The sequence below is a fragment of the Phyllostomus discolor genome, chromosome 2, assembly GCF_004126475.2.
Source record: "Phyllostomus discolor isolate MPI-MPIP mPhyDis1 chromosome 2, mPhyDis1.pri.v3, whole genome shotgun sequence".
In the NCBI taxonomy this organism is placed as follows: Eukaryota; Metazoa; Chordata; class Mammalia; order Chiroptera; family Phyllostomidae; genus Phyllostomus; species Phyllostomus discolor.
The window spans coordinates 156,352,722-156,379,804 of record NC_040904.2 but is presented as its reverse complement, the minus strand read 5'-3'; the positions used below and the strand labels follow the sequence as shown (position 1 = coordinate 156,379,804).

The following is a 27,083-nucleotide window of genomic DNA, read 5'->3' as shown; positions in this document are numbered from 1 at the left end:
AGTCCACATGCCTATAGATTAAGGGGAACTGTACTCCAGATGCTTAAGGAACTACCTCCAAGGATCTTTATCTACACCTGGATTAGATATAGATAATAAGTTTCTGAACTCCGATTTGGTGTTATAATGGGATGAGGGTAGACTGTGATAGCCAGCTACAAAGAGACTCTCCAGTGATCACCACCACATGGTATTCACACTGTATGGTAACCTCCCACATTGGACCACGGTTGGTCTGTGTGACTAGTAAAATATGGCAGAAGTGATTGTATGTCATTTCTGAAATTAGTTTATACGGGTAGTTCTAACTTCGGGAATGCTCTTTTACTGCCTCTTGGGTCAGTCACTCTGAAACAAGCCATGGAGGCAGCCTATAGATCCACATGATGAGAAAGTGAAGTCTCTGACAACAGCTGGAGAGGAACTGAGGCCTGCCAGCAACCACATGAGTGAGCATGGAAACCAGTGTGAACAATGTGGTTAACTCTCATGACCCAGTGATTGCATAGCACTTAGTGCAGAAGACAGATTTCTTTATTCTAAAATTATCTAATATTTTCAACTGAAAAAGAATAACAATACAACATAAAAGGGTGATTAAAGCCATTCTTAGAAGGAACTTTATATAGCTTAAATGCATATATTAGAAAAGAAGAAAGTCTGAAAATCAAGAAGTAAAGAAAAGAAAATTAAACCTAGTGAAGAAAGAACAATGTATAGTAGACACTAATGAAATTGAAAAAAAAATACGCTAAGTTAACAAAGTTTACTCATGATTAGAACAGTGAAATGAGACCAATAAAATAAAGATGACTTCTATCAAGCCTGATCAAAAATACAAAGAGAATAAACACAGATGACCTATATTAGTAATGAAAAGGGCACATCATAGCAGAGCCTAAAGATTTTTTAAAAGATTATGTTTTGAACAACTTTATGCAATAATTTGAAATTTTAGCTGATGTGGACAAATTCCTACAAAAATACAACTTAATGTTGAAACAGTGAGAAATACAAAACTGAATGGCACTTAGTGATTAAAGAAATAAAATTGTTAAATGAAAATCTTCCCACAAAGAAAAATGCAGGTCCAGAAGGTTTCGTTAGTATATTCTACCAAATATTTAAGGAAGAAGCATACCGATCCTATTCTCTTTCAGAAAATAGAAAGCTTCCAAATTTATTTTGTGGCTAGCATAAACATGACACAAAACCTTGAAGGGCATTACAATAAAAATTACAGGCTAGTCTTACTTATGAATATAGATGCTTAATTTCAAAACACAATTTAGCAAGCCAAATCAAACAATAAGTAAAAAGAGCAATAAATGGCTAAACTGCATTTTTTCAGATTTATTTATTTATTTAAGAGAAAGGGGAAGGGAAGGAGAGAAACATCAATGTGTGAGACAAACATTAATTGGTTGTCTCCTGCATGCTACCCGATAAGGGATGGCCCCACAGCCCAGGCATGTGCTGGACCAGGAATCCAACCTTGAACCTTTCACCTTTCAGGAGAATGTCCAACCCACTGAGCCACACTGGTCACAGCTCAAATGCAATTTTGAAAATTACTTATAATTTTGGTAGCAGCTGAAGAAGAAAAATAACCTCAAGAGATGCAGAAAAACATTTGGTAAAATTCGGTATTCATGTATGATTTTTTTAAACTCTTACAAATGAAAGACTAGGAGTAGAAACTATGCAGATACACTTATTGATAAAAATACTCAAAGCTTGCCCTCTCAGATCAGTCACAAGACAAGGATAACTGTATTAGAAGTTTTAGCCAGTATGATAATGCATGGAAAAGAACTAAAATAAATAAAGGTTGAAAAAGAAGAAATAAAATTGTATTGGTCTAGGAGACATAATTTTATGTGTTGAAATTTAAAAAAAAAATGTACTGATACACAATTAGAATTAAGTTTAGCAGGTAGGTGGATATAACCAGCAAATAAAGTTGAATTTTGAAGTTATGTTTATAACAGATCAAAATACTTAGGAATAAACCAACAAAAACAGCTTTTCTACACTGAAATTTACAAAATGTCACTGAGCAGAATTTAAAAAGACCTAATGAATTAATGGCCAGAGGAGTCACCAGACTTTTTTCTGTAAGGGCACAGATGGTAAATATTTTCAGCTTTGTGGGCCAAAATAGTCTCTGTGGAAACTACTCATCTCTACTGTTTGGGGTGCAAAAGCAGCCATAGACCATACATAAATGAATGGGTGTGGCTGTGTTCCATAAAATGTTATTTTAAAAAAATAGATGGCTGAAGTGTCGCAGGTTCGAATCCCAGTCAGGGCACATTCCTGGGTTTCAGGCTAGGTCCCCAGTGGGGCCACATGAGAGGCAACCACACATTGATGTTTCTCTCCCTCTCTTTCTCCCTCCCTTCCCCTCTCTAAAAATAAATAAATTAATTAATTAATTAGTAAAAGAAGAGTCAAAACTAGATTTATAAAAAAAATAGATGGTGAGTCAGATTTAGTTTGTGGGTCATAGTTTGCCCACCTTGATCTATGCACTGATTAATTTATACCTACCACCATCACAAAAAAGCAGTAACTAGATAGCATTCGCATCATCTTTAGAATATATTTCACTATTGATTAAGTAGCCTTAATAAAAATTGCAAGAATATAGAGATGGATGGTCAACTATTAAGTTCTCTATTTAAGTGACTTTATTTGTTATTTGTAATGTGTAGGTTTTATTTGGATCCTGGTTGAAACACTATATTAAAATGAGACAGGAGAGACAATTTGAGCATTGACTATATATTTGATATTATGAGATTCAATTGAATTATTTTAGTTGTGATAATGCTATTATGATTATGTTTCAGTCCTTGTTTTTGAAAAATGAAACACATCCTGTAATATTTGTGGATAGAAAATAATATGTAGGATTTGTTATGTATTAAAAACTATTATTTCATCTTTGTGTTATACTTCTGTGCTTTTCTGTCTTTACCACTAGGTGCTCTCACTCTGACTCCAGAGCCTAGGTCTAATGCACCTGTTATGCCTAGCACTAAGTATAGATGCTTCGTAAGTGCTGCAAAAATGAATGTAGCTAATTCCTCAAAGATAGTAAATGTGTCCATTAAGCCTAGTGCTGTTAAATTGTTGTAGAGTAACAGATTTCTTTAAAAAATCCTTTCTATTTCCAAAAGAGAAGAAATAGGCACTTGGAGTTTAGTCCTTGAATTAATGAAAATATTTTTATATAACCATAAGCCTTATATTTTAGACAGGGAGCTACTTCATCTTGTGCTTGTTCTGTGTTTATAGGAATATAACATATTTCACTTAAAAAAAATTTTAACTGTCACCTCTAATTCTGAAGCATAACTATTTGAATATTCACCTTCAGTCTTGAATTTCAAGTGTATTATTTTAATGGTTATAATAATAGGCAAATATAACTTTATTTTCTATTTGTGTAAGCCTGTTTCCTTCTGTTAGTCTTCATAGCCATTTTTTAAATGATTATTTTCAGTACAAACATTTTTAATGAACATAGGAGACTTGATGTAAACAAGTAAAGGAGGTGTTATATATAAACAAATTAATAAAACTATAACACTAATACATAAATATGATTATTTTCTGTGCAATGGTGCCATTGTATTCAAGCTTCAGTCATTCATATAGTATGGTCATTTCAAATGGAAATAGTTGGAGGACAAAGATATTTTCTTTAAAAGAACAGCTTTTTAATACAGTATTTTTATAAGTAGTAATATAATAAATGTGTTAGTATTCTAAGTAGTGATAGTGAGTGTTTTAGTAATGTAAGATATTGCTAGAGAGAAGGAAAAAATGGAAAAATTTTGAATCCCAGTGAAGTGTAGATTTTGAAATCCTGATGGGGTTTTTTTTCCACTGTTTACAATGACTTTCTGACAGTTAAATCATCAGGTATTTTTCAGGAAAATACCCACTAGTGTTATGAAAATTGTCTTTAAAATATTTTGTATACCTCAATATAAATTATTATGTGGGATTTTCCATATTTTTGTTATTTTATCCTGTTTCTTTATTTCATTACCTGACCTGTTGTTGTTCATTTCATTTTTCCCATAAAAATGAGGCCTGTAGTTTTTAGCAACTTATCAAAGATTAGTAGTATCTTAGTATAATATTATTTTAGGATTGCTACTCAGATACTGAGTCTTAGAGGAGAAATTTTTAATCAATGCTAATATTTGATTCCTAGTTTTTCTACTTAAATATAGCTACAAGCAATATCTTTTGCTACATTCTTAACTTCAAAATAAATGAGCATAAGAGATAAAACATTACATTAGTTAAGAGAAGTGATTTACATATTGGTTTGTGAAATGAATTAAGTTAATAGAAGGAGAGGTGCAGGCTGTTAACCTGTTTTAGAAGTGAAATAGAATGTATATGACAAAGTATCATAAAAATTGTGTTGCCTTGGACATTAAGTGCTAAATAAACTAAATTTGAATTTTTTTAGCTTAAACAATTTTCCTACAAGTAAAAGAGAAATTTATAAGTTGCTTACTAAATTGATGCTAAGCTTGTGAGTACAAGAGTCATTTGGAGCCTCCCTTTTGCCATATTTGTCTAATGTATCACATATCAGGCTGATGACTATTTTCAGCAACAGTATTCATGACTGAAATCCTACAGTTAACCTTTAGAAGATCAAAAGGAAATATACTTACTAAAAAGGTGACCCTGATATATGCATATTTTCTGTCTGTATTTCTGCTTTATTGCTTGCATGCTTAGCTTTTTTTTTTTTTTCATTTGTTGCATAGAACTACTAAGTATACATTTAAAGGTCGAACAAAGTCATCTTAGGATGAAAAACTAACATCAGTTCAGGGCACAGATGAATATTTTGGCAGCAGTAATTTGGAGTTATTTTAAAATATTTTAATGTAAAGAGTGATACAACTATTGCTAACTTAAATTGTATAAAACTCAATTTTACAAGGTTTTTCGCTTAAAATCAAGTATGAAAAGCTCTGTTATGTTTCTATCTTTAATCAGAGCTATATATATATATTTTGAGTAGACTTCTTCATCATAAATACTGAATGTATTCATTATGTACCTAAGTATCTCCATAGTAAGTTGAATACCTTTCTAAACTATTAGTGTGTAATATGATTATTCATATTCTGTTAAATGTTAAATTTCCCAAAAGTGTTTCTTGCTTTTTCAAATAGTATATTTTATCTTATATTGATATATTTTACTAGTTACTGTTTTTTGTTGGAGATCTGTGTTTTTTTCCTATAGCCTCTTTAGAGAAATGTATTCTATTAGAGACAATGAAATTGTAGTGCACTGTAGTTGACACTGTTTTGTTTTATTTTTTAGGTGGTTGAACAGGGTATGTTTGTCAAGCACTGCAAAGTAGAAGTATATCTCACAGAATTGAAGCTCTGTGAAAATGGAAACATGAACAATGTTGTAACCCGAAGATTTAGCAAAGCTGACACAATAGGTAAAGCAAGATCCTCTCTGTTAAGTCATTACTATTAGAAATTTAATTATAATTCTATTTATTATATGCTACCAGGATGGTGATGATTTTAAGGGTCTGTACATATCATTATAGATTTCCAAGCCTGATGTAATATATGTTAGCTTACAGTTGAATTATTTATAGTTTCTAAATCTATTTTACATTATTCGATGAATTTAACATTTGTGCCATTTTACTTTTTTAAAAAAATCAAATAATTTTAGTTTAGCATTGGAAATGTACATTTTGCTTGTAACAGGATTATACATTAAAGTAGAACTTTTTTTAAAAAAACATGAGGTTTCTGTTGTTCATATTTTTTTTAAGATTGTATTTATTTATTTTTAGAGAGGGAAGGGAGAAAGGGGGGAGAGAGAGAGAGACAGAAACAGAAACAGAAACACAGAGAGAAATAGAGAAACATCAATGTGCGGTTGCTGGGGGCCATGGCCTGCAACCCAGGCATGTGCCCTGACTGGGAATCAAACCTGCGATACTTTGGTTCGCAGCTCGAGCTCAATCCACTGAGCTACGCCAGCCAGGCTTAAAGTAGAACTTCTATAGGGAGTACATTGGGGAATTATACTCTCAAATATAAGTGTACCTAATTCCCTTTATATACTTATGTGTCTACATATCTATATATATTCATATGTCTACATATATAAATGGAAGTATACATAAATTTTTTTATTCTATTTAAAAGTTACATTTTAATTTCAGATCAAGAATATATTGAATAAAATGATTTCTAAATAAATGATTACTAATTTAATAACAAAATTGTACTACTTTTTGATAAAAACATCCTAAAATAAAAATTATAAGAGGTAGTTACTGGAAAACAAGATGATGGTAATAATTTCATCTTGTTGGAAAATGTAAATGGACAGTGGTGATAACACTTAACGCAGCATACCTAAGTGAGGAAGAAAGGCTAGCACATTTATGAATTATAGCACTGTATAGTTTTCCTTGTTAGAACCACTCATTAAGTACACTTTGATTAAAAGTAAATAAATGTATTTAAGAATTTCATAAGTCATTTAAATGATTTTTTACCAGTTACCTATTTCACAGCAGGAAAATACTTTTAACCTATATTGTTCATAAAAGTAATATCATCCTTCAATACTCAGTGCTTGGTTAATCCTAATGTTTTTACCAAATAAAATATTATGTATGAATTTTTTATTTTCACCCTCTTTGTTTTAGCTTGAACATTTATAAGTTTGAGATGTAATTTCAGTAACTCAGTCATCTTTTTTAAATGAATGCTTAAAATATCAGGAATTCCATATATAACTATCATACTATTATGAAAAAAATAAGTTTTCAACTTCTAGATTTGTGGAACATATTTAGGAAAAGAAAGCATTTCCACATACTAAATACTGAAAGTTTTCAACATAACACAGTAGTGCCCCCTTATCAGTGGGCCATATGTTCCAAGTACCTCAGTGGAAGCCTGAAACCAGGGATAATACTGAACCCTATATGTCCTTGTACTATGTTTCCTTTTGTACATACCTACCTATGATAAAGTTTAACTTATAAATTAAGCACAGTAAGAGATTATTAATAATAGTAATAACTAATAGAATAGTTGTGACAATATGCTGTAATAAAAGTTGTGTGAATGTGGTCTTTCTCAAAGTATTTAATAGTATTATATTCACCTTTTCACTTAAAGGAAGCACTTTATGGGCTCTCTTTAGCATTCCAAATTTCCAGCATCGCTACTCCTGTACTTTGGGACCATTATTAAGTAAAGTAAGGGTCATTTGAACACAAGCACTGCAGTACCATAGCAGTCGATCTGATAACTAAGACAACTGAGGAGTGACTGGACGTCAGGCAACATATCCTGGTAGGATGTGCCAGACAAGGAATGATTTGTGTTCTAGGCAGGACAAAGCAGACAGCATGAGATTTCGTCATGCTACACAGAACTTGTGCAATCTAAAATTTAAGAATTGCATGTTTTTGGAATTCTCCATTTAGTATTTTGAGACTGCAGAAAGCAAAATTGTAGATAAGAGGGGGACTACTGTATATAAAATTACATTAAACATGATATGAAAATGTGCACAATAAGAATCAAAGTCTACCAAGGAGGATAGTCTATTAAAATTAATTCCGAGACTAATCTCTGAAATGTTCAGCCAATTGGAATATAAATGAGAAGCTACCTCTTAAAATACTTGATAGACATGATGTTTTTTAGTTATCTTTGAAATTTAATATTTTCTTCTACCTCATTTCTATAGGAAAATTATATATAAAATGAGGTCATCAGAATCTTAGTTTAGAACAGTTTACTGAATAATATTTTAAAACTTACATGAAAATTAGCAGTTAGTTTGATTTCTAAATTCAGAACAAGCATCATGGAGTTCTCACATTAAGTTCTAAGTAAGAATTTATTAAGGAAATACACAATTTGTAAAGAATTTCTGCTTCAAAAAGTTTATGATTTGGCCCTACCTAATGTGGCTTGGTTGGGTGGTGTCCTGCAAACTGAAAGGTCATGGATTTAATCCCCAGTCAGGGTACATGCCTAGGTTGTGAGTTTGGTCCTGATAGGGGTGTATAGAAAAGGCAGCCAGTCAGTGTTTCTCTCTCACATGGATGTTTCTCTCCCTGTCTTTTCCCTTTCTTTCCCCTCTGTCTATAATCAAAAAGCATAATCCTTGGGTGTGGATAAAATATATAAAAAAAAGTTTTATTTTTATAGATTTAATCAGTGTAGTTTACATTTACTAATACTTTTCAATACTACATGTATTGAATATATGCCTTAAAATTGTATATGAGCTGAATTTTTGTAGGTAAAATATTTTTTTATTAGCACAATGGTTCCAAACTGCATTATTAATAGTCATTAAACTGTGAAGTAAAGAGAATGGAATAGAAAATACTACAATAGAATAATCAATATGTGTACGTGAATACTAGGTCACAATTTCTTCCTGGAGGTCTTAGTTTTAAAAGTTTGAAAATCTAGATTAGAGCAACTTTGCTTTCTGTGCAAAAAGTTTTACAAAAATTATTAAAGTTAACCAAGTCAGGAATTTTAGAGATTTTATGGTTTTAGTTATCATACTACTTAGTAGTTATTGAATACTTACTACATATTAGGAACTTTAGAGGAATTTTTAATTTAAACTTCAATGCTGTATTGTCATCTCTTAGGTGGTAAAGCTGAGGCTTCCAAAGGTTATGTAACATACCTATGTTCACCCTGGTTCCAAGTGATAGAGCCAGTATTTTAATTCCATAATGAGGGATTTTATATCAGAACCTTGTGTCTTAATTGCTGCTGTACACCATTTATGCAAGTGGTAATTTGGCTGATTTTGTTTTTCCGAAGTAAGTTTTGAAACAATAAAGAATTTGGATAGTAAGAAAGAAAACATGGAATGTATTATTTCCTTTCTAGTCTTTTTAAAAATTGTGATTAAAAATTATCAAAATAGCTATGTACATAAAATATAGCTATATAAATATATAAATAGAATTAAGAAAGATAAATACCTGTTTTTTGTTTTTACCAAATTAATAAGTGTTCCTTTTTCAGCCCATACTACCTACGTTGATTTATAATTAAAATGATAGTAGCCATAAGCAGAAACTAATTAATTTACTACACTCAGAACCAGTATACTTTGCCTTTGAATATTTTTCTTCCTAAATTAATATATTTGTGTATTGAATGTTCCAATAAGAAAGATAAATTTGGCTTTATTTTTTCTTTAAGGATAACACTAAAAAATAATTTTTGTTATAAAACTTCTTGAAAAATGCTTTATGTTTACAAGATTTATTAATAGAATTACCTAACTTTAACATCAAATGTTTTTACTAGAAATATTTGTCACAGTTTTCTCTTATCTGTGTTAATATTTTTCTGCCTCTGTATGCTTTTTATTAACTGCCTAATGGAATCAGATTAATATATGGGGAAAATATACACATGTTCTCAATGCCTTGATATTCTTTTTTATTGAATTTATTGGGTGACATTGGGTAATAAGATTTTATAGGTTTCAAGTGTGCATTCTTTGATACATGATCTGTATGTCGCATTGTGTGCCTACCACCCAAAGTCAGATCATCTTCCATCACCATATATTTGGCCCCCTTTTTCTTTGCTACTCCTCCAACCCTGAACCCTCTGGTGACCAGCATACTATTGTCTGTGTCTATCAGTTTCAGTTTTATATCCCAACTATGAGTGAAATTCACCCTCCAGTGATCTTGATCTGCACCCAGACTCAGCCACCAATTCCCATAGACTGTCACTATCTAAAAGTGCACTTGCCAAATCTCAATTTGTGCATTCTGCTTTCTGGCTCCCACTTCCTCTGCTGCCATTCTCTTTTGAGCCTAATACATCAGATATTCAAGCCTACCACTCCCTTGATCCTGTTTCTGTGGTAGTTTTTAATACCTCTGCATTAATAAATGCCATGGTAATTTCAAAGTCTTCCATGTCTTTATAATCTGCCAGGAATATTAACATACTAATTATTCCATCAATAAACACTTTCTCTTCACATGGCTTCCAGGGCATATGTTCTCACTAGCTGCATCTTCTCAGGGTCCATTGTGAGATACTCTATATAGTCCTGATCTTAAAACATCACTGTCTCCTGCTTCATCCTTGAATCTCCCCTCTTTTTCTTGGTGATTTCCTCCAGTCTGCTGGCTTTAAATAATTTTGTGCATATTGTTGTCTTTTAAATGTATGTCTTCTATCCAAAACTTTTCCGTAATTCCGTATCTTCACTTGTGTCTTACAAGAATCCCCAAATAAATATGAAATTAAACTGTTTTTATTTTTCACTCTGCCTGTAATCTTAGGAGCATGTCGTCTTTAGCAGTTCTTTCAGAACCTAGTCTTAGTCTGACCACTTAAGATTGCTTCTACTGCTCCCCCCACTACCACCTTGTTTTGGATTGCTGCAGTAGCCTAATCTCTCCCCCCATACCTGTACTCCAGTTTGTTTTTCACTGACGGCAAAAGGAACATTTAAAATGTCAGAACATTTCCCTACTTTGATCAAAGCTCTGCAGCAGCTTTCCTTCTACTCAGATAAAGTAGGATAATTTGATAACTCACAAGATTCTATGTGACCTACATAAGTACCTTTATGTTCACATTTTTACATTGCTTTTCTCACTTAAGTCACATTTGTGCACAATGCCGTTCTAAAAAATGCCAAATACATTCCCACCTCAGGGCCTTTGCATTACACCTTCTGCCTACAATGTTCTTTATGGGTAGATTGCAAAATTCCCTGAAGAAGAAATTCTAATATGTGTTTGCACGTTTAGATTATGTGTATAAATATCTGTGTATTAATAGAAAAAATATCTGAAAGAAGAAATATCAAAATGTTAACAGTGCTTATCTTTAGGGAGACATTTTACTTGTACTGTATTTATATTTTCTGAATTTTTGCAATGATCAAGAATTATTTCTCCAGTAAGGAAAAAGTATTCAGTTTTATAGAAAAACTGCAGTGACTTCCCTTCTTCAGCTTTTTCCTCCATCCTCCTTCCTACATAATGTTCTGTTCCTTGATTCAGGTGCTGTTTACATTGTGTGTCCACTTCGGAAATTTTTCATGATATACTGATAATTTTGTGCATTTTTCTGTATACATTTATACTTCAATAAAAAAAAAGTTACCCCCTTCCCCAAAATAACATGCAGTATATTTATTTATGTAATTATTTAAATGTTCTGACTAATTTGCTCTAAGTTACACTGTAAGATGTACTGCTAATTTAATGCCCTAATCAAAATCTTACTAACTGTAAGACTATTAAAAAACATTAGCTGCCAGGTAGAACATAAACAGTATCATTGGACTAAATTTAATTATGTAAAATAGGCAGGGGTGTTTGTATTTCTTCAGAGAAAATGTAGGCTTAGTATTTTGTAAATAATGTGGGTTTTTTTCCAAAACTAATCAAGTATTCTAAAATTTAGAGGTATTCTATATTTCTTCATATTTCATATTTTAATTAGTATACTTGAGTCTAAGTCAAGCAAGTTATTAACTAGAATTCAATAGATTTAATAGTATTTTCTAATATCTCTTTCTAATGCTTAAAATTTTTTTAAATTTATTTAACTATATGGTACTGAAGCTTAATTGCATTTGTACTCTCAAATCTATAGATATTCCTGTCTTATTTTATAGTAGGTTAAGCTGCTCCAGTTTAAAAAAAAATAAAAAAGACTTCTTCCACTTAGATAGTTGATTTATAAGTAAGTAAATTATATGGTTTTAGCTTCAAAACAAAAAGTTTTGACCAATACAGACATCCCTTCAAAGAAGGCCCTTTCTTTTGTGGCCATATATTCTATTTTTAGTTAGCTATTTAAACTGTAAGTTATATTCAATTTAATATTAATTGTTCTGAAATTGGTTATAATTAAAAATATTTTTCATTTGTAACATCTCTGAATCATACTTTATTTTCTTCTAACTCCTGTATATCATCAGAAAAATTATGTTGCTTTCTTATAAAAGTAAAAATTTATTATAATGTATAAAAATTTAAACTTTATTTTGTGTGACATAAAATGTGATGTTATGATTGAACTCCTGTACCTTTTGAGATCTCAGTTTCCCCAAGTAAATCATCTGTCAGAGTTATAATTACTATTTTGTTCTTTAAAAAGCATACCTTCTTTATTGGTTTTTATGTATTTTTTTACATATTTATCTGTTTTTACTATCATATCAATATTTTAAATTTAGGATTTTTATGCTGGTGAACACTTAGCTCTGTGTGGTATATATTTAAAGGTTTGTTATATTTATATATCTTTTCTCCTTAAATCTAGATACAATTGAAAAGGAAATAAGAAAAATCTTCAATATTCCAGATGAAAAGGAAACCAGATTGTGGAACAAATACATGAGTAATACATTTGAACCTCTGAATAAACCAGACAGCACCATTCAGGATGCTGGTTTATACCAAGGACAGGTATTGTTTAGCAGTGCTATTTATCTTAAGTATACCATACATGAAACTTTCTGGAGTCACAAATATTTTTTGGATATCCTGATAATCTGTGTGGGGTTTTGCTGGCTCTGGCTTCCTTTTTCTAACTCATTTCTTCTGTTCCCCTACTGGACACTAGCCATACCTTCCATTTCACTTCTTGAACTTGAATATAAAAAAGAAGTTGTGTTCCATCAAAAAAAAAAAAACAGCTAATAAGATAGGTCAGCAAACTTTCTGTAAAGGGTCAAATAGTACATATTTTTCCCTCTACTGTCCATATGACCTCTGTCACAACTACAACTCTGCCATTGAGGTAGCATGAAAATAGCCATTAGAGAGGATATGTAAACATGGAAATGGTTATGTTCCAACAAACTATTTCCAAATGCAGTCAGTGAGCTAAGTGAACTGTAGTTTACCAGCTCCCACGGAGGTGTCAACCTCTTCTTCTTTCTTTATGATATAATCCAAATAAATGAATGTGTTGAGAAATCAGCAAGTCCTACTGATTCTATCTTCTGATCGTTTCTTGAATTAATCTCTATGTCATTTCCAGCCCCTGTCTTTCTTAGCAGATCCCTCTGCCTCCGGTGTTTTGCATGTCCACTCTCAATATTCTGTATTTCTGTTACAGTCCTCTTTCTAAAATGCAAACCTTATTATTTTCTTTTCATAAACCTTCCTAGCTCTTTAACAATTACAGAATAAAGTCCAAGCACCTTAACACAGCTTGTAAGGTATAGTTTGACCTTTTGCCAGTCTTCCATCATCTTTAGATTATCCTTGTTTTGTGATTTACACTCTAACAAAACCAAACTGAACCACTTGTGCCCTAAACATTACTGTGTTGTTCATCCTCTTGTGCGTTCCTACATATTGTTTCAAAGGCCTTCTTCCCAATCCCTGCATCCAGTCAGCAAAAAGTTTTTTTAACATCAAAATATTCATATTAACCATTAGTTCTGTCATGTAGTGTAACCAGATCAGATTATTAGTCCTTCATTTCCAGCTCAGATGTAAAATAATCTCTTCAGCCTTTCTGATCTATTTTTATCAATGTCTATTTGAGGTACAGGATTTTTCTAGTTTGGAGAAAAAGTTATTCCCTTAACTTTCATAATAATTTATGTATGTCTTTTGTATCATTATGTACTTCAGTTATTTATATATTGAGCCCCCCACTAGACTATGAGGTGTTGGTTTTGATTGGACTTTGTGTCTTACTTATTTTTGTTTTTATTATTTTTAGTACTTAACACAGAGCCTGGTGCTCCAATATATGGAAGATTTTGTCTTGTTCTGCTTTGTTTTATTTAAAATTACTATTGACATCAGTAATATGATACAAGTTGTTAAAAATTCAAAGGAACAGAAGGAACTTAATTTTTAGTAAATGTTTACTATATGTCAAATCTTGTAATAAGATATAAAAGAGCAGTGATTTTAATACTTATTTTAGCCATTATATTCTTAAGTGAAATATTAAAAATTTAATATGTTTTACAATTCAAAGGAGAGTTGCCTGACTGAAGCTGGAGTGAGGAACTTGGAACTTTACTGGTTAGTCAACACTCCCCTCTTGCCAGCCAACTCTCTCTTTCTTGGCTGCCAAGAGAATAAATCTCTCTCCTTGGTTACCATTCAGCAGGCCTTGAGGTAGCTCATAGTACAATTTGAAATATATAGTGTTATTTCTTTAACTCTTTTCAGTGATTGATTTTATGTAATGGCTATTATTATTTCTATCATGTACATTAGAAAACTGAGGCTTCAAAAATTTAAATAATTTGATCATCTTGCTAGGGATGCATTTACCAGATTTTGAAATAGGAACATTTCCCAAAATAATGCATTTTTACGGATTTTATAGGTTATTTTCTGAGTAATGATAAATAAAATAAACACTGCCCTTGACTTTTAATTTTTTTTTTACTAAAATTTTAAGTATTCTTATTAGGGAGTAAAACAAAAATATGTTACTGAAGAGTTTGCCTCCCAAAATGAGTGATCCTTATCTCTCTTCCTTGTGTGTGTGTGTGTGTCTGTGTGTGTGTTTGCAGTTCCTTGCGTCTTATAATTGACTCCTTAAATTTGTGTCTCCTTTGCCCAGCTTTGGAACCAAAATGCAAATATCTGTTCACTTTGTCTGGTGTGTCCTTTAATTAATCAACAGGGTTACTTTAGTTTCTTAGTGAGTCCAGCTAGTCTTCTAAAACTCTTTTAACATTGGGGTTAAGAAAAACACTCTTTTATTGTGTCGTATTTTTAGGTGTTAGTGATAGAACAGAAAAATGAAGATGGAACATGGCCAAGGGGTCCTTCTACTCCTAAGTAAGTGCTTCCATTTTTTATGGCATATTGCATGATTTAGAAGCCTTTGATTTGAGATGATGAAATCCAGAACGATAGAATCTAATTGTGTGCTGTACATATATTCTTTATATTTTAATATTTTATTTTCAGTATAGGAGTTATCTAAATTTGTTCCCTAAATTAATATTCTATTACTAAAAAGGCTTCCAATTCAAATTTCTTACAGAGTGAGGTACAGTATAAAGGTTATAAATGTTATGTTATATTGTCTAATACAGTTAAATCACTGTTAAACATTTTGTTTAATATTTTAAGTTTGTGATATTCTCAAGTGTCTGCTAAAAGAACATTCTTTATCATAATGATTCTGCTATGAAAGTTACATTTTTATTTATTAAAATCAATGTTTCAGAATATAGAAGCACAAGGAGAGATACAAGAGTATAAGGATTGCTTTTGATAGTAAATGAAGGATGAAAAATTAGAAATCTTTTTAACTTTTTAAAAATACTTGAAATACACCGTCTTAACAAATTTTTAAGTTCACAATACAGCACTGTTAACTCTAAGCACATCATTGTACAGCAGATCTTTAGAATTTGTTCATCTTGTATAATTGAAGCTGTTCCTGTTGAACACTAACTTTTCATTTCCTCCTTCTGTCAGTAACTACCATTTTACTTTGTTTCTATGAGTTTGACTAGTTTAGATACTTCATATAAGTAGAATCACACAGTATTTGTCCTAATGTGATAAGCTAATTTTACCGAGCATAGTATATCCCACATTCATCCCTGTTATCACACACAGCAGGTTGAATAATATTCCAATCTACGTATATACCACATTTTCTACAACCATTCATTTGTTGATGGACATTTAGATTGTTTCCATATCTTAGCTGTTATAAATTGTACTGCAGTGAACATGGGAATGAAGATATCTTTATGAGATACTGATTTTGGTTTCTCTGGATAAATACCCAGAAGTGAGATTTCTGGATCATACTGTATTTCTATTTTTATTTCTTTTTAGTAACTTTCTACTGTTTTTCATGTCAACTGCATTATTTTACATTTTCATCAACAGTAAGGATTCCAATTTCTCCACATTCTTGTTAGCACATATCTTTTGTTCTTTTGATAACAGCACCCTAATAGATGTGAGGGGATATCTCCTGGTTTTAATGAGAATTTCTACAGTGATTACTTATGTTAACCATCTTTTCATATACCTGTTGACCATTTGAATGCCTTCTTTGGAGAAATGTCTATTCAAGTCATAGGTCCATTTTTTAATCTGGTTATTTGGTTTCTTCTGCTGTTGAATTGTAGGAGTTTCTTATATTTTTGGATATTCATTCTTTATCAGATATGTGGTTTAAAGATTTAAAAATAAAGCCCAGATCCATAAAACTTCTAAAAGAAATCTTCGGGGAAGAGCTTCATGACCTTGGTCTAGGATCTATACTCCATTATTAAAAAACACTTAAGGCTAGTTATATCTTTAAACCCTGGAGCCCTGGCTGGTGTGGCTCGGTGGGTTGAGCATTTGTCTGAGAACTGAAAGGTAACAGGTTCAATTTCAGGTCAAGGCACTTGCCTAGGTTGTGTGTGAGGTCCCTGCAGTTGGGCGGCAGGATGTGAGGGAACTGATCTATGTTTCTCTCCCTCTCTTTCTCCTTCCCTTCTCCTCTCTCTAAAAACAAATAAATAAAATCTTTTTAAAAATAAGTAAGCCTTTGAGAAGTAAATAGGTGCATATGCCACCTATTATTTTATATTTCAGTAGAGCTCAGGGGGACCTGTCATAATCAAATGCATTAATATTCAGCAAGCATTTACACTCAATAGGATAATAAGGATTATAAATAGTCTCATATTAGTTCATGTTAGATTACACTCAAATGAACTTCGAAAAAATTTTTAAGTTTCTAGAGCTTTTGGAGTTCCAGGTTTTCTAATAAAAATGTAGACCAGTATTTTGAAATACTTAAAATAATGACTCAACTAAATTAATGATAATTTTTATTCACTAATACAGTAAATCAGCAGTTTTCAACTGGTATGCCCCATGACACACTGTTTGCCACAAGAATTTTTAAAACATGCAATACCTGACCATTTACTCAGGGGCCCTGACCTTTTTTCCCTTAGATTGCCAAATAAAAAAAATAAAAACAACCAACACAACAATAGCCTTCTGGTGTGAATGAATCAAAATACCTTTTTTTGTCAAATTGGCAAAAAATATATCTTTTGATGTGCTGCAGAATTTTAGTAATTGATGTGTGCCATAAGATGCAAAAGGTTGAAGATCGCTGTAGTAAATAAAAGAGAAGAAAGATCTGGAACTTACTTTTCTTCAAAACTAAAATGCATCTTTAATAAATGGTTCTCTATCCTTTTTACCTTGTGTAAAGTTTTTTAATTTAAATTTCATGAGAATGTGCCTAAATACATTAGTCACATTTTATTCTTACTCTATTCAGTTGGATATAATACAAGGGTAGAACTTACTATAAGAAGAATATAAAAAGCACATGGTAGAATTATGTAGATTTCTTGATGAAGTTTTAGAAGTTAGGAATATCTTTATGAATATTCACATTTAGTCTTTAAGATTTTATTTATTTTTAGGTAGAGGGGAAGAGAGAGAGAGGAACATCAATATGTGGTTGCCTCTTGCACACCCCATACTGGGGACTTGACCCACAACCCAGGCATGTGCCCTGACTGGGAAATGAACCATCGGCCCTTTGGTTCGGAGGCTGGTACTCAATAATAAGGGGAAGTCCAAGTGCTAACAGGTAGATGAGGATATATACAAATTCATTCGTAATTAGAAAAAATAAGGCATAAAATACAACCTAATGGTCTTCAGAATGACACAAATTTAAAAGATAGCCAATACAAAGTGTGTAGAGGGTTGTGAGAGAAGTCTTCTGTATAATGGTGGGAATATAAACTAGTACCACCATTCTGTAAATCAGTCAGTGTTCAGTTAAATCAAGAATGCTTAATCCCTCTAACCCAGCACTCAGTGGAATTTTTACACAGGTCCCTGATGGCACAGTCTTTGTAGCTGTATTGTTTGTGGTAGTGGTAGGGGTAATTTGGAGGTAGCTTAGCTTAAGTCTCTGTCACAGATTAAGTGATTAAGATGCGGTATACGAATGATGTTTTGTTAAGTTGTACATTTGAAATCTGTATGGTATTGTGAATCAATGTCAACCCAATTAATTCAATGAAAGAAGAATGGTGGTGTACTGTGGATATCAGTGTAGCAGGTGGAAGTAATAATGGTGCAATCTTTAAAACTGGATAAGTTTTAAAACATAAAATTGAGAGAAAAAAATAAAAACAAAATGAGATTTTAATTCAGTACCATTTTGTAAATTTAAGTTTAATACAGTACCATTATGTATGTTTATGTTAAAGAATAGAACATATTGTATAAAAATGTTTAAGAATATAGAAATAGCACTTAAAGTGTACAAAAATTGGAGTACTGGTTAGAAAAGAAAACAAAAGGTTGAGGAATTGTCACTTGTTTTTATTTATATGTGTATAATTGAGATAAGGATGCAGTTTTTTTTTCTGGATGAATACCTGTTTCCAAAAAAAGTGGAATTCTGTATATTTATTGAAGTCACATTATAAACACATGTAATTTAGACAAATTCAGCTCCAGCATAGGGCATTTAATTTTAGACCCTCAAGAAAGAAATTTCAAGATATTGAGATACAGAACAGCCTGTTTTGTACACTCAAAATTTCCATCATGTCTGTCAGGAGACAGCTCCTTGTCCTTAATATGGTATGGAGATGCTAGTTCTAATAAAACATCCCTAACCTGGGATCTGTTGGGTGCTCATATGGCTTAGCACATAACCAGTTCCTACACAGAGCATCAAAAGTTGAAAATTGCCCTGACTGGTGTAGTTCAGTGGGTTGGGCATCATTCCACAAATCAAGAGGTTTCTGGTTTGATTCCCAATCAGGGCACATCCCCTGGTTGTAGGCAGGGTCCCTGGTTGAGGGCATGCAAGAGGCAACCTATTGATGTTTCTCTAGCACATTCATGTTTCCCTCTCTTTCTCACTCCTTTCCCTCTAAAATACATAAATAAAATCTTTTTAAAATGTTGAGGGAAAGTTATTAAAAGCTGTAATATGGTAAAAGAAGGATCACCTGTTGAGTTTGTTAAAACACAGTTTTCTAGACCCATCCCAAGAATTTCTGATTTGGTAGAAATTCTGTCGGCAGTGTTTCTTAATGTGTGATATGTAAACCACCATAGACAGCAGCTTCCAGGGTCCTCACCCCTGACCAGCAGAATGTTAATCTTTCATGGGCCCAGGAATCTGCATTTTAGGTGCTGCTATGAACAACAAAAGGTAAGAATACCACTACAGTAAGCATAAGAGAAAGTATGTTAGTGTCTTACTTATCTGACTTTTTTATACTGCTGAAAACAGAGAAACTTAAGTGCTTTGAAGATACTAAAGTTGTACTAGGCCCATTTTGATCAGAATTGAGATCATATATCCTTAGCTGAAGCACAAATTTTTGGACTACTTAACTGAGAGTAAGTGCTACATAGTTTAAAATGTTAAGGGTTGACTATAATTTTGTTTACAACATGTACTGAACTTTTAAAAATGTATGTAATCTAAAAAACTCAAAATCTTACTAGAAATCTAAAACCTACCTTAAAAAAAACTCAAAGTTTTCTGTCTGGATTTTTCTCTAGATAACAAAATGTTACTTGAAATTTTTATCTTTATATTTAAATTATATTTTAAAAATACTCAAGTGATTAGTTTTTTTCCAAAACTTTCATTTCTAATCTACTTTGAAGTGTGTAATTTCTTTTTTTTTTTTTTTTAAGATTTTATTTATTTATTTTTAGAGAGGGAAGGGAGGAAGATAGAGAGAGAGAGAAACATCAATGTGCGGTTGTTGGGGGTTATGGCCTGCAACCCAGGAATGTACCCTGGCTGGGAATCGAACCTGGGACACTTTGGTTCCCAGCCCGCGCTCAATCCACTGAGCTATGCCAGCCAGGGCTTTGTAATTTCTTAAGAGTTCTCAAAATCACTGTATTTTCTAATGACACCTTAGAAAAATTATAAATCCTCTGAGGTTGCTTTTCTTTTCTGTTAAAGTATGACCATTTTACAAAGATTTTGTTAGCAGGTGATAACCTACTTGTTGGGGATGTGTAGCTAGTTTAAATTGTATTTCTAAATAATTAAACTGGAATAGTTGTAGAAGACTGGATGGTACTAAACGGAGGAGAAACTAACCAATAGAGTCTCCCTTACTAATAGAATTCCAGAAAATTTGTTTAATGTTAGCACCTTCTTCCTTAGCTATAACTTCTAACTAAGGTAAAAACTTTAATAAATTTTGACTAAATTATACTATTTTTTCTTATTGTTTCATTTAGGTATAGTTATTTCAAAGAATGCCTTAGAGTTATTAACATTATAGAAAAATTGCAAATGTTGCTGGTTTTCTGAAATAAGTAAAAATTCCTCTTGTGAGAGTATCATAGAAAGTTGATTTAATTCAGACATCTTCATTAATTGCTCAAAAATATTGACAAAAGACATTATTGAGTATCTAGTGAAAAAAGAGTGTCATTGATGATTGTAAAAAGGCAGTTTTCATGGGCTAGAAAATAGCCAGAGAAGAAACCAAATCAACCAGATAAGATATGAGACGCTGAAAAAATCAAATGGAAAACTAAGCCAGTAGTCTTACTCACACATTCTCCCTCTACCATCTGTGTTGTCCTGATTAACAGAATTCCAATTTGGTGACTGAAGCCCTAACTATAAACTACAAACTGTATCTAGTGCCATTTAGTATTTTTGCAGTACTCTGTCCCTGAGTGCCTGGAGAGAGGGAGCACTTTATAAATAAAACCATTGCATACTACTTTTGGTCAGGATAAATAATAACCACCCAGGTGACTCTGCAATATTCTGTTTCTGGTTTGGGGGTTTTTTTTTTTTACAGTCTTTTTCAGTACCCTACAATACCTGTTTAAATGCAAATAGAAGAAACTTAGTGTATGCTTTAGAATTTTTAGAGATTAATTAAGTCCATTTAGCATACATAATTACTAAATAACTGTAGAAATGGATTTAGAAATGGTAGATAGACCTATTTGATTGAAAATTATTAAAATATAAGGAAACTTCTATCATGTATTGTTTTCTTTTTAACAGAAATTTTGCTGAGACATCTCAAGTATTTATAAGCATGATGGCCTCTGCATATTGAAACTTCAGTAGATTTAGTTATGCAGTTCTGTTGTTGATACTAAAAGAGGTATAATTCACAGAAATCACACTCTTAATGTTTCTATGAAAGTACATAAATTTGGCCCTGGCTAGTGTGACTTAGTGGATTGAGTGCTGGCCTGTGAACCAAGGGGTCAACAGTTTGATTCCCAATCAGGGCAAATGCCTGGGTTGTAGGCCAGGTCCCCAGTGGGGGGCACATGAGAGGCAACCACACCTCAATGTTCCTCTTCCTCTCTTTCTATTCCCTTCCCCTCTATCTAAAAATAAAATGGATAAAATCTTTTTTTAAAAGGTGATTTCCAAATTTAATTGAAGTTAGAAGATTTAGACAGTTATTTTATGCATAAATGAATGTAATATAAGTGCACAGTTCTCACATAGATGCTTGATATTCACAGGTACTCACAGACAATTCTTGGCTATGTTATTTCTTCCTCTCTCCCCTGATTTGTTCCAAAAAGGAATTGAGCAATTAACAGTAACCTGTGTAAGTCAAAGTTAACTATAGGAATACAGAAATCAGGACAAATGGAAAATGGACATAGTCACAATAAGATAAAGCCAGAGAAGAATTCAGTTGACAGGAGCAGTAAGGGCCTTGGAAGATTAACTAATCTGCAAATATATTGACTTTTTTAAGATTCTGATTCAAACTAACCAATTTCAGGAGAGAAGATACTTTGAGAAAATTGGGATAAAACTGAACATGAGCTATTAGATTGGGACTAACAATGGTATTAAAAAAGATTTGTCACCTATTGTGGTTGAATACTGTAGTGTTTACAGGTTTACTGATGAATGCCTGAGATTTGCTTTAAAATATTCCAGCAAAGACATGGGGGAAGGCTGAGGAGATTACAAAGAGTGACAGAACATTAATTTTTAAAGCTGAGTGACTGATATAGGGTATATGAGGGCTTGTGTATGTTTGGAAATTTCTATAATAAGAAGTTGAAAATAAAAATGCCTTAACTAGCAGTTAATAAGTTAATAAATTTATTTATTAAAAAATAAAATTATAAGAAGCAATTTATATATAAATTCCCTTCAACTCACTTTTGTTTACCTTTAAGTTCCTAACACCCTTCCTGACATTAGCAGAGACAAATGTAGCAACTGCTTATTGCAATGAATTAATCTGTATCTCACAACAGTAAAAGTGTTTAATTTTTCAAGAGATGTCATTTTTTTCTCCAAGAATTTATATCAGCATAATTGTTAAAAACTGAGAAAGTTTCAAATTGCTCTTGTTTTTTTAAAGATAATTTTGATTTATAATTGTTAGATTTTACAAAGTTGGGTTGTTATGTCAGATTTGAAAGTAACTATAAAAATGTTTAAGTAATTTAAATAAACTATTTAAATCTTTAAATAATTTTCGCTATGTCAGCTTTCAGACTTAACCGCTCTCTCTTTTTTCTTTCTCTCTCTTTCTTTCTTTCTTCCTTTCTTTCTTTTTTTTGTTTCTTGGTTCCTCAGCATGGTATTAGATTTACTAGTATGTTCAGTATTCAGTTAATTTACCAAGAATAAGATGTATTTTTCTATTGAAGTTAGAAGTTTAACTTAGTCTTGAATTGCATGCTTTTCATCGAAAAATCAAGAATAGGGAAATTGAAATAGTGCATTCAGTTGTCAGGGATAAAGTTTAATTTTCTCTATGAAATTATTTTAGCTACATTTATGTTTTACCTTTTTCTGTCTTGTTATAAATCACCGCCTTATATTACATCTGCCTCAAACTAGCAAAAATTAGTTTAACACTAGGTTGGTTAAATTTAGTACCTAATCTATGGCTTAATAGCTATATGTAATATTCTAAGCGTTTTTGTCTCTTCTCTTTAGAAAGACATTAGAGCAGAATTGCTAATGATATAATCTAAATTACATCAAAGGAAGAGAGCCAAAGGGCTCAGGTTATAATCCACAGACTGACTAGTCAGCCTCTAAAAAAAACTAAATGTTAGGTAGGTTGGTCAGAAGTGAAAACTAGAATAACTAAGTGATCAGTATCTGTAACAGCATTTTAAAAGTGTTATATTTTAAAGTGACCTGTGGACCACATCTCTCCTCTCTCTAATCTTCATGATGCTTGAGAACAATCTCTCCACCAGTTATTTATCCCAATCCAATGCTTCCTAGACTTTGCTTTTTCTTTTATCCTTTCTCTTATACCTATACAAATGCTTAGCACTCTACTACAATATAGTAGACAGTCAAATAATGCTCATTTATTCCTGTTTCTTTTCCAGAGTCATTTTCCCATAGCCTATAAATACAAACAAATCTCTTCCATCTTTAAAAAAAAAAGCCATAAACTTTCCTCAAATACCATTCTTCCATTCTTAAATTTTTGTTTTGACAGCCAGTTTCTTTAAAAAGGCCATACTTAACTATTCCTTATTAGACTTTTTTTTAACGTAGTTTATTTCACCTTTCTTTAAAACTTCCTTTTGGTAACTATCTTCTAAAGAATTTGAATCCATTATACCATAGTTTTTCAGGTAGTATTTTCACCTCTCTGACCAATCCTCTCTCTGACTGTCTCTCTTCCTTTCCTGGGCTGCTATGTTTGGTTGTACAGATTGTATACTAAGCAGTTCTTGAGGGTATTGTTCACATTGCAGTCTGTGTAAAAGACTTTCCTTGGCACTGTGCATTATATAATTCCACTGACTGTATGCAGCAGCTCTTCTCATGCTTTAAATAAATTGATACTCCACAAATTTCCATCTGAGGACCTCTCCTTTCATACCATAATACACTCAAAATCAGTGGATGGACTCTGCGCTAATCCTGTTTAGCTCAAACTGACACAGATGTGCCTTTCTGTATTTCCAGTGGAGCTCTCTTCTGAATTTCAGATTTTTCCTAAATGTCATATAGGAATTACCATGTCATATTGAACTCAAAATCTTTTTAACCCGCATTCTCCCACCTCCTCAACCTAAACTATATCTATATCCTGTCTTCTTTATTTCAGATACCATCTTGAGTTCTTCCTTTAACTTTGTTTCTCTTATTTAATTAGTCACCAAGTCTTACAGATTCTACCTCCTAAACCTAAAGTTTTCAAATGTTTTGATCTCAGTACCCTTTTACATTCTTAAAAGTTCAGGACCCAAAGAACTTCCGTCATTGGTTTATATCTATTGATACATATATTTTAGAAATTCAAAATAAAATTTTAAATATGTATTTATAAATAATATAAAACTATTATATTTTGACATATTTTGTGAAAAATAACTATTTTCAAAAAAGATGTACTGAGGACAACAGAATTGCTCTACGTTTTTGCAGATGTCTTTAATATTTTACTGAATAGAAGATATCTAAATTCTCTTAAGTGCTTCTGCTTTCAATTTATTGAGATGTATAGTTTGGGTTATATATCTAGCCTCACAGAAATATATAGCTGGTACAGGGAAAAGTTTTTCAGATGATTGATACTACATCAGAACTCAGCTGGTGGTGGTTTAATGATGAAAAGTTAATTACAATGTGGAATTTAAAGTCAGGTCAATGAACTTTTTATACTGTTACATTAAAATCTTCATGCAGTGGAGAATGTTGATTCACTGGGTAAATGCAGGTATTCCAAGTGATGATATATTTCATTATACAATATATTTTTAAAATCACACTTGTTAAAACATCACCAATTTTATGAGAAAAGTTTGAGTAGTAGGAAGCTATCAGGCTCACTGTGGCCTGACTTGGAAACTTGACTTAGTTTTCCAAAGTTCTGTTTTTTTGGTTGAACATTTGAATTTGGTCATTGGCAACAAAAAGTTGTTTTCCTTGAAGTTGCAGGCCCCCTTCCTGTATTTTTGAGAAAACATCTGCCAGATAGCCTTTTATATAAAACAGTGAAAAGAGTGGTGTCATGAGAAGAAGGGCTAGTTTGCTTGAAATTCAGATAATTGCACTACTTTTCATGACAACCATGTTACTTTGGTAGGTAGGTGTGCTTTTTGAAAACTTTCTGATTTGTTACACAATATTAAAAGAAGATAAAGGTCATGATTTAATAAAATTAATAATTTTTATTTTTTAACATGGATATTATTAAGTGGAACTGTATTTTCTACTCCAGGGGTGGGGATGTAGTAAAGAATACAGTGGTTCCAGTATATAGTTTGGTCCTACTGCTTTAATTCATGCTAATATGGCAGCATTTTTACCCAGCATTTTTTTTATACTGTCATTACAATTATTCACCCTGTGAAAAAGGTCAAATACCATTTAAATAGCATTTTGATATTGTTATGAAAATAGTTTTGACCTCATAGATGGGCACCCTGAAAGGATCTTAGAGCCCCCTGGACTGTACTTTGAGAATTGTTTCCTAAACATTCAAGACATGTTGCCCTTGCCATTCTACTCTCTTAGCCCCAGCCTTTATTAATTCTTACCTTTATTATTTTTATGGTCTCCTAAATGAGCTTCCAATCTTAAGTGTCTTTCTTTTCCCCGGGAGTTACCTTTCTAGAACGCAAATCTGATTATGTTGATACCCTATTAAAATCTTTCTACTTCCCCTAACACAATTGGATAAAATCCATATTCCTTCACAGAACATGAAAGATTCTTTGTTATCATACACACCTTACTAACTTGTGTTCCTATCACTACATTCTTCCTACTCTTTCAGCCAATCCAAATTTATTAACTCCCTAAACACCTTATAATATCTCTAGTTTGCTATATTTGCATGTGCTGTTCTTGCTACCTGAAATACTCTCAGTTCCCCCTACCCCTCTGTGCACAAAGTTTTAAAATTACTGCATGTTACTGCCCACAAAATTTTATATTCTGTTATAATTTTAAAATTTGTCATAGTTTTTATACTGTTTTATGGTCATTTTGCTTATGTGTCCTTTTCTTTCATTAATTTGTGAGCTATTTGAGATCAGAAACAATGTCTTTATATTCCTACTATTTACCAAGGGTGAAGTCTTGGTAATCATTTAATCAACGCTTGAATGTTTTAATTAATTTCATAGAAACTTCTAATACTATCCTTGGATAGAGTAGTTAATGAACAGTAAAAAGGCCACAGATGGACAGAAAAAGAAAGAAAATAACATACAGGGTGAGGCAAAAGTAGGTTTACAGTTTTGAGTACACAAAATGGTTTATTCTTATATTATTATTTATTGTATTATTTTCCATATGAACAACTGAAAACCTACTTTTGCCCTGTATATGTACCTCAGCCACTTTATTGGATGATGTGATTTATCTTTATTTTCATAATTTTTGCTATAAGTAAAATCTCTGTACATTTTGGTTTATATCTATGTCTCTGAAAAGTTGTAATGAATTTAAAATATAGTCAAACATTTTGAAAAATGAGCAACTCCTTAATTTATTATATCTCAATGTCTGGTAAATGTAGGGTTTTTTTTCTAATTTAGCATTCCAAACATAAGGGAAAAATGCCTGGATACTCCTATATTTTTATTAATATTTTAAAACTAGCATACCTTAAATTATTAGGATTATTAAATGGCCTTTTAAATAGATCCTCTAACTTGTTTTATATTAAAATTTGGTTGGTTGTAAGGGTCTTCTGTTCAGAAAGGCACCTAAATAGAAATCTCAATGTAATCTACCTATATACAGCCTGCATCAACAAAAAGAACCTTTAAAATGAAGAAAAATTTTTACCAAGATTTTATAATATATAAAATGTCAAAAATTAAATTAAAAATTGTATATGTAAGAAATTCTATTACCCATCATTTATTCTGCATAATGTATTCTAAGCACATAGATTTAAAGAAATCCAGTTTGCTGAAAGCTGTACTTTCCTGCCCATTGGCCATTTCATTGTTCATTAGCATTTGAGTAGAGGAAATAAAATAATTTTTAAAAAACTGATCACTTTGGGCC

At 31.9% G+C, this 27,083-nt stretch overlaps 1 protein-coding gene across 7 annotated transcripts in view; it reads left to right on the top strand.

Annotated features, from left to right (window-relative positions):
• USP15 (ubiquitin specific peptidase 15) overlaps window positions 1-27,083 on the top strand; it is a 113,484-nt gene that overhangs the window by 36,288 nt on the left and 50,113 nt on the right. For all 7 annotated transcript variants that reach the window (XR_004901539.1, XR_004901540.1, XM_028533127.1 and 4 more), the window contains exons 4-6: window positions 5,371-5,497; window positions 12,384-12,529; window positions 14,820-14,881. Coding sequence is in view for 5 of the 7 variants with exons in the window: in XM_028533127.1 (XP_028388928.1) it covers window positions 5,371-5,497; window positions 12,384-12,529; window positions 14,820-14,881 (335 nt within the window). In the remaining 2 variants the exon portion in view is untranslated. The remainder of the gene's footprint in view (window positions 1-5,370; window positions 5,498-12,383; window positions 12,530-14,819; window positions 14,882-27,083) is intronic.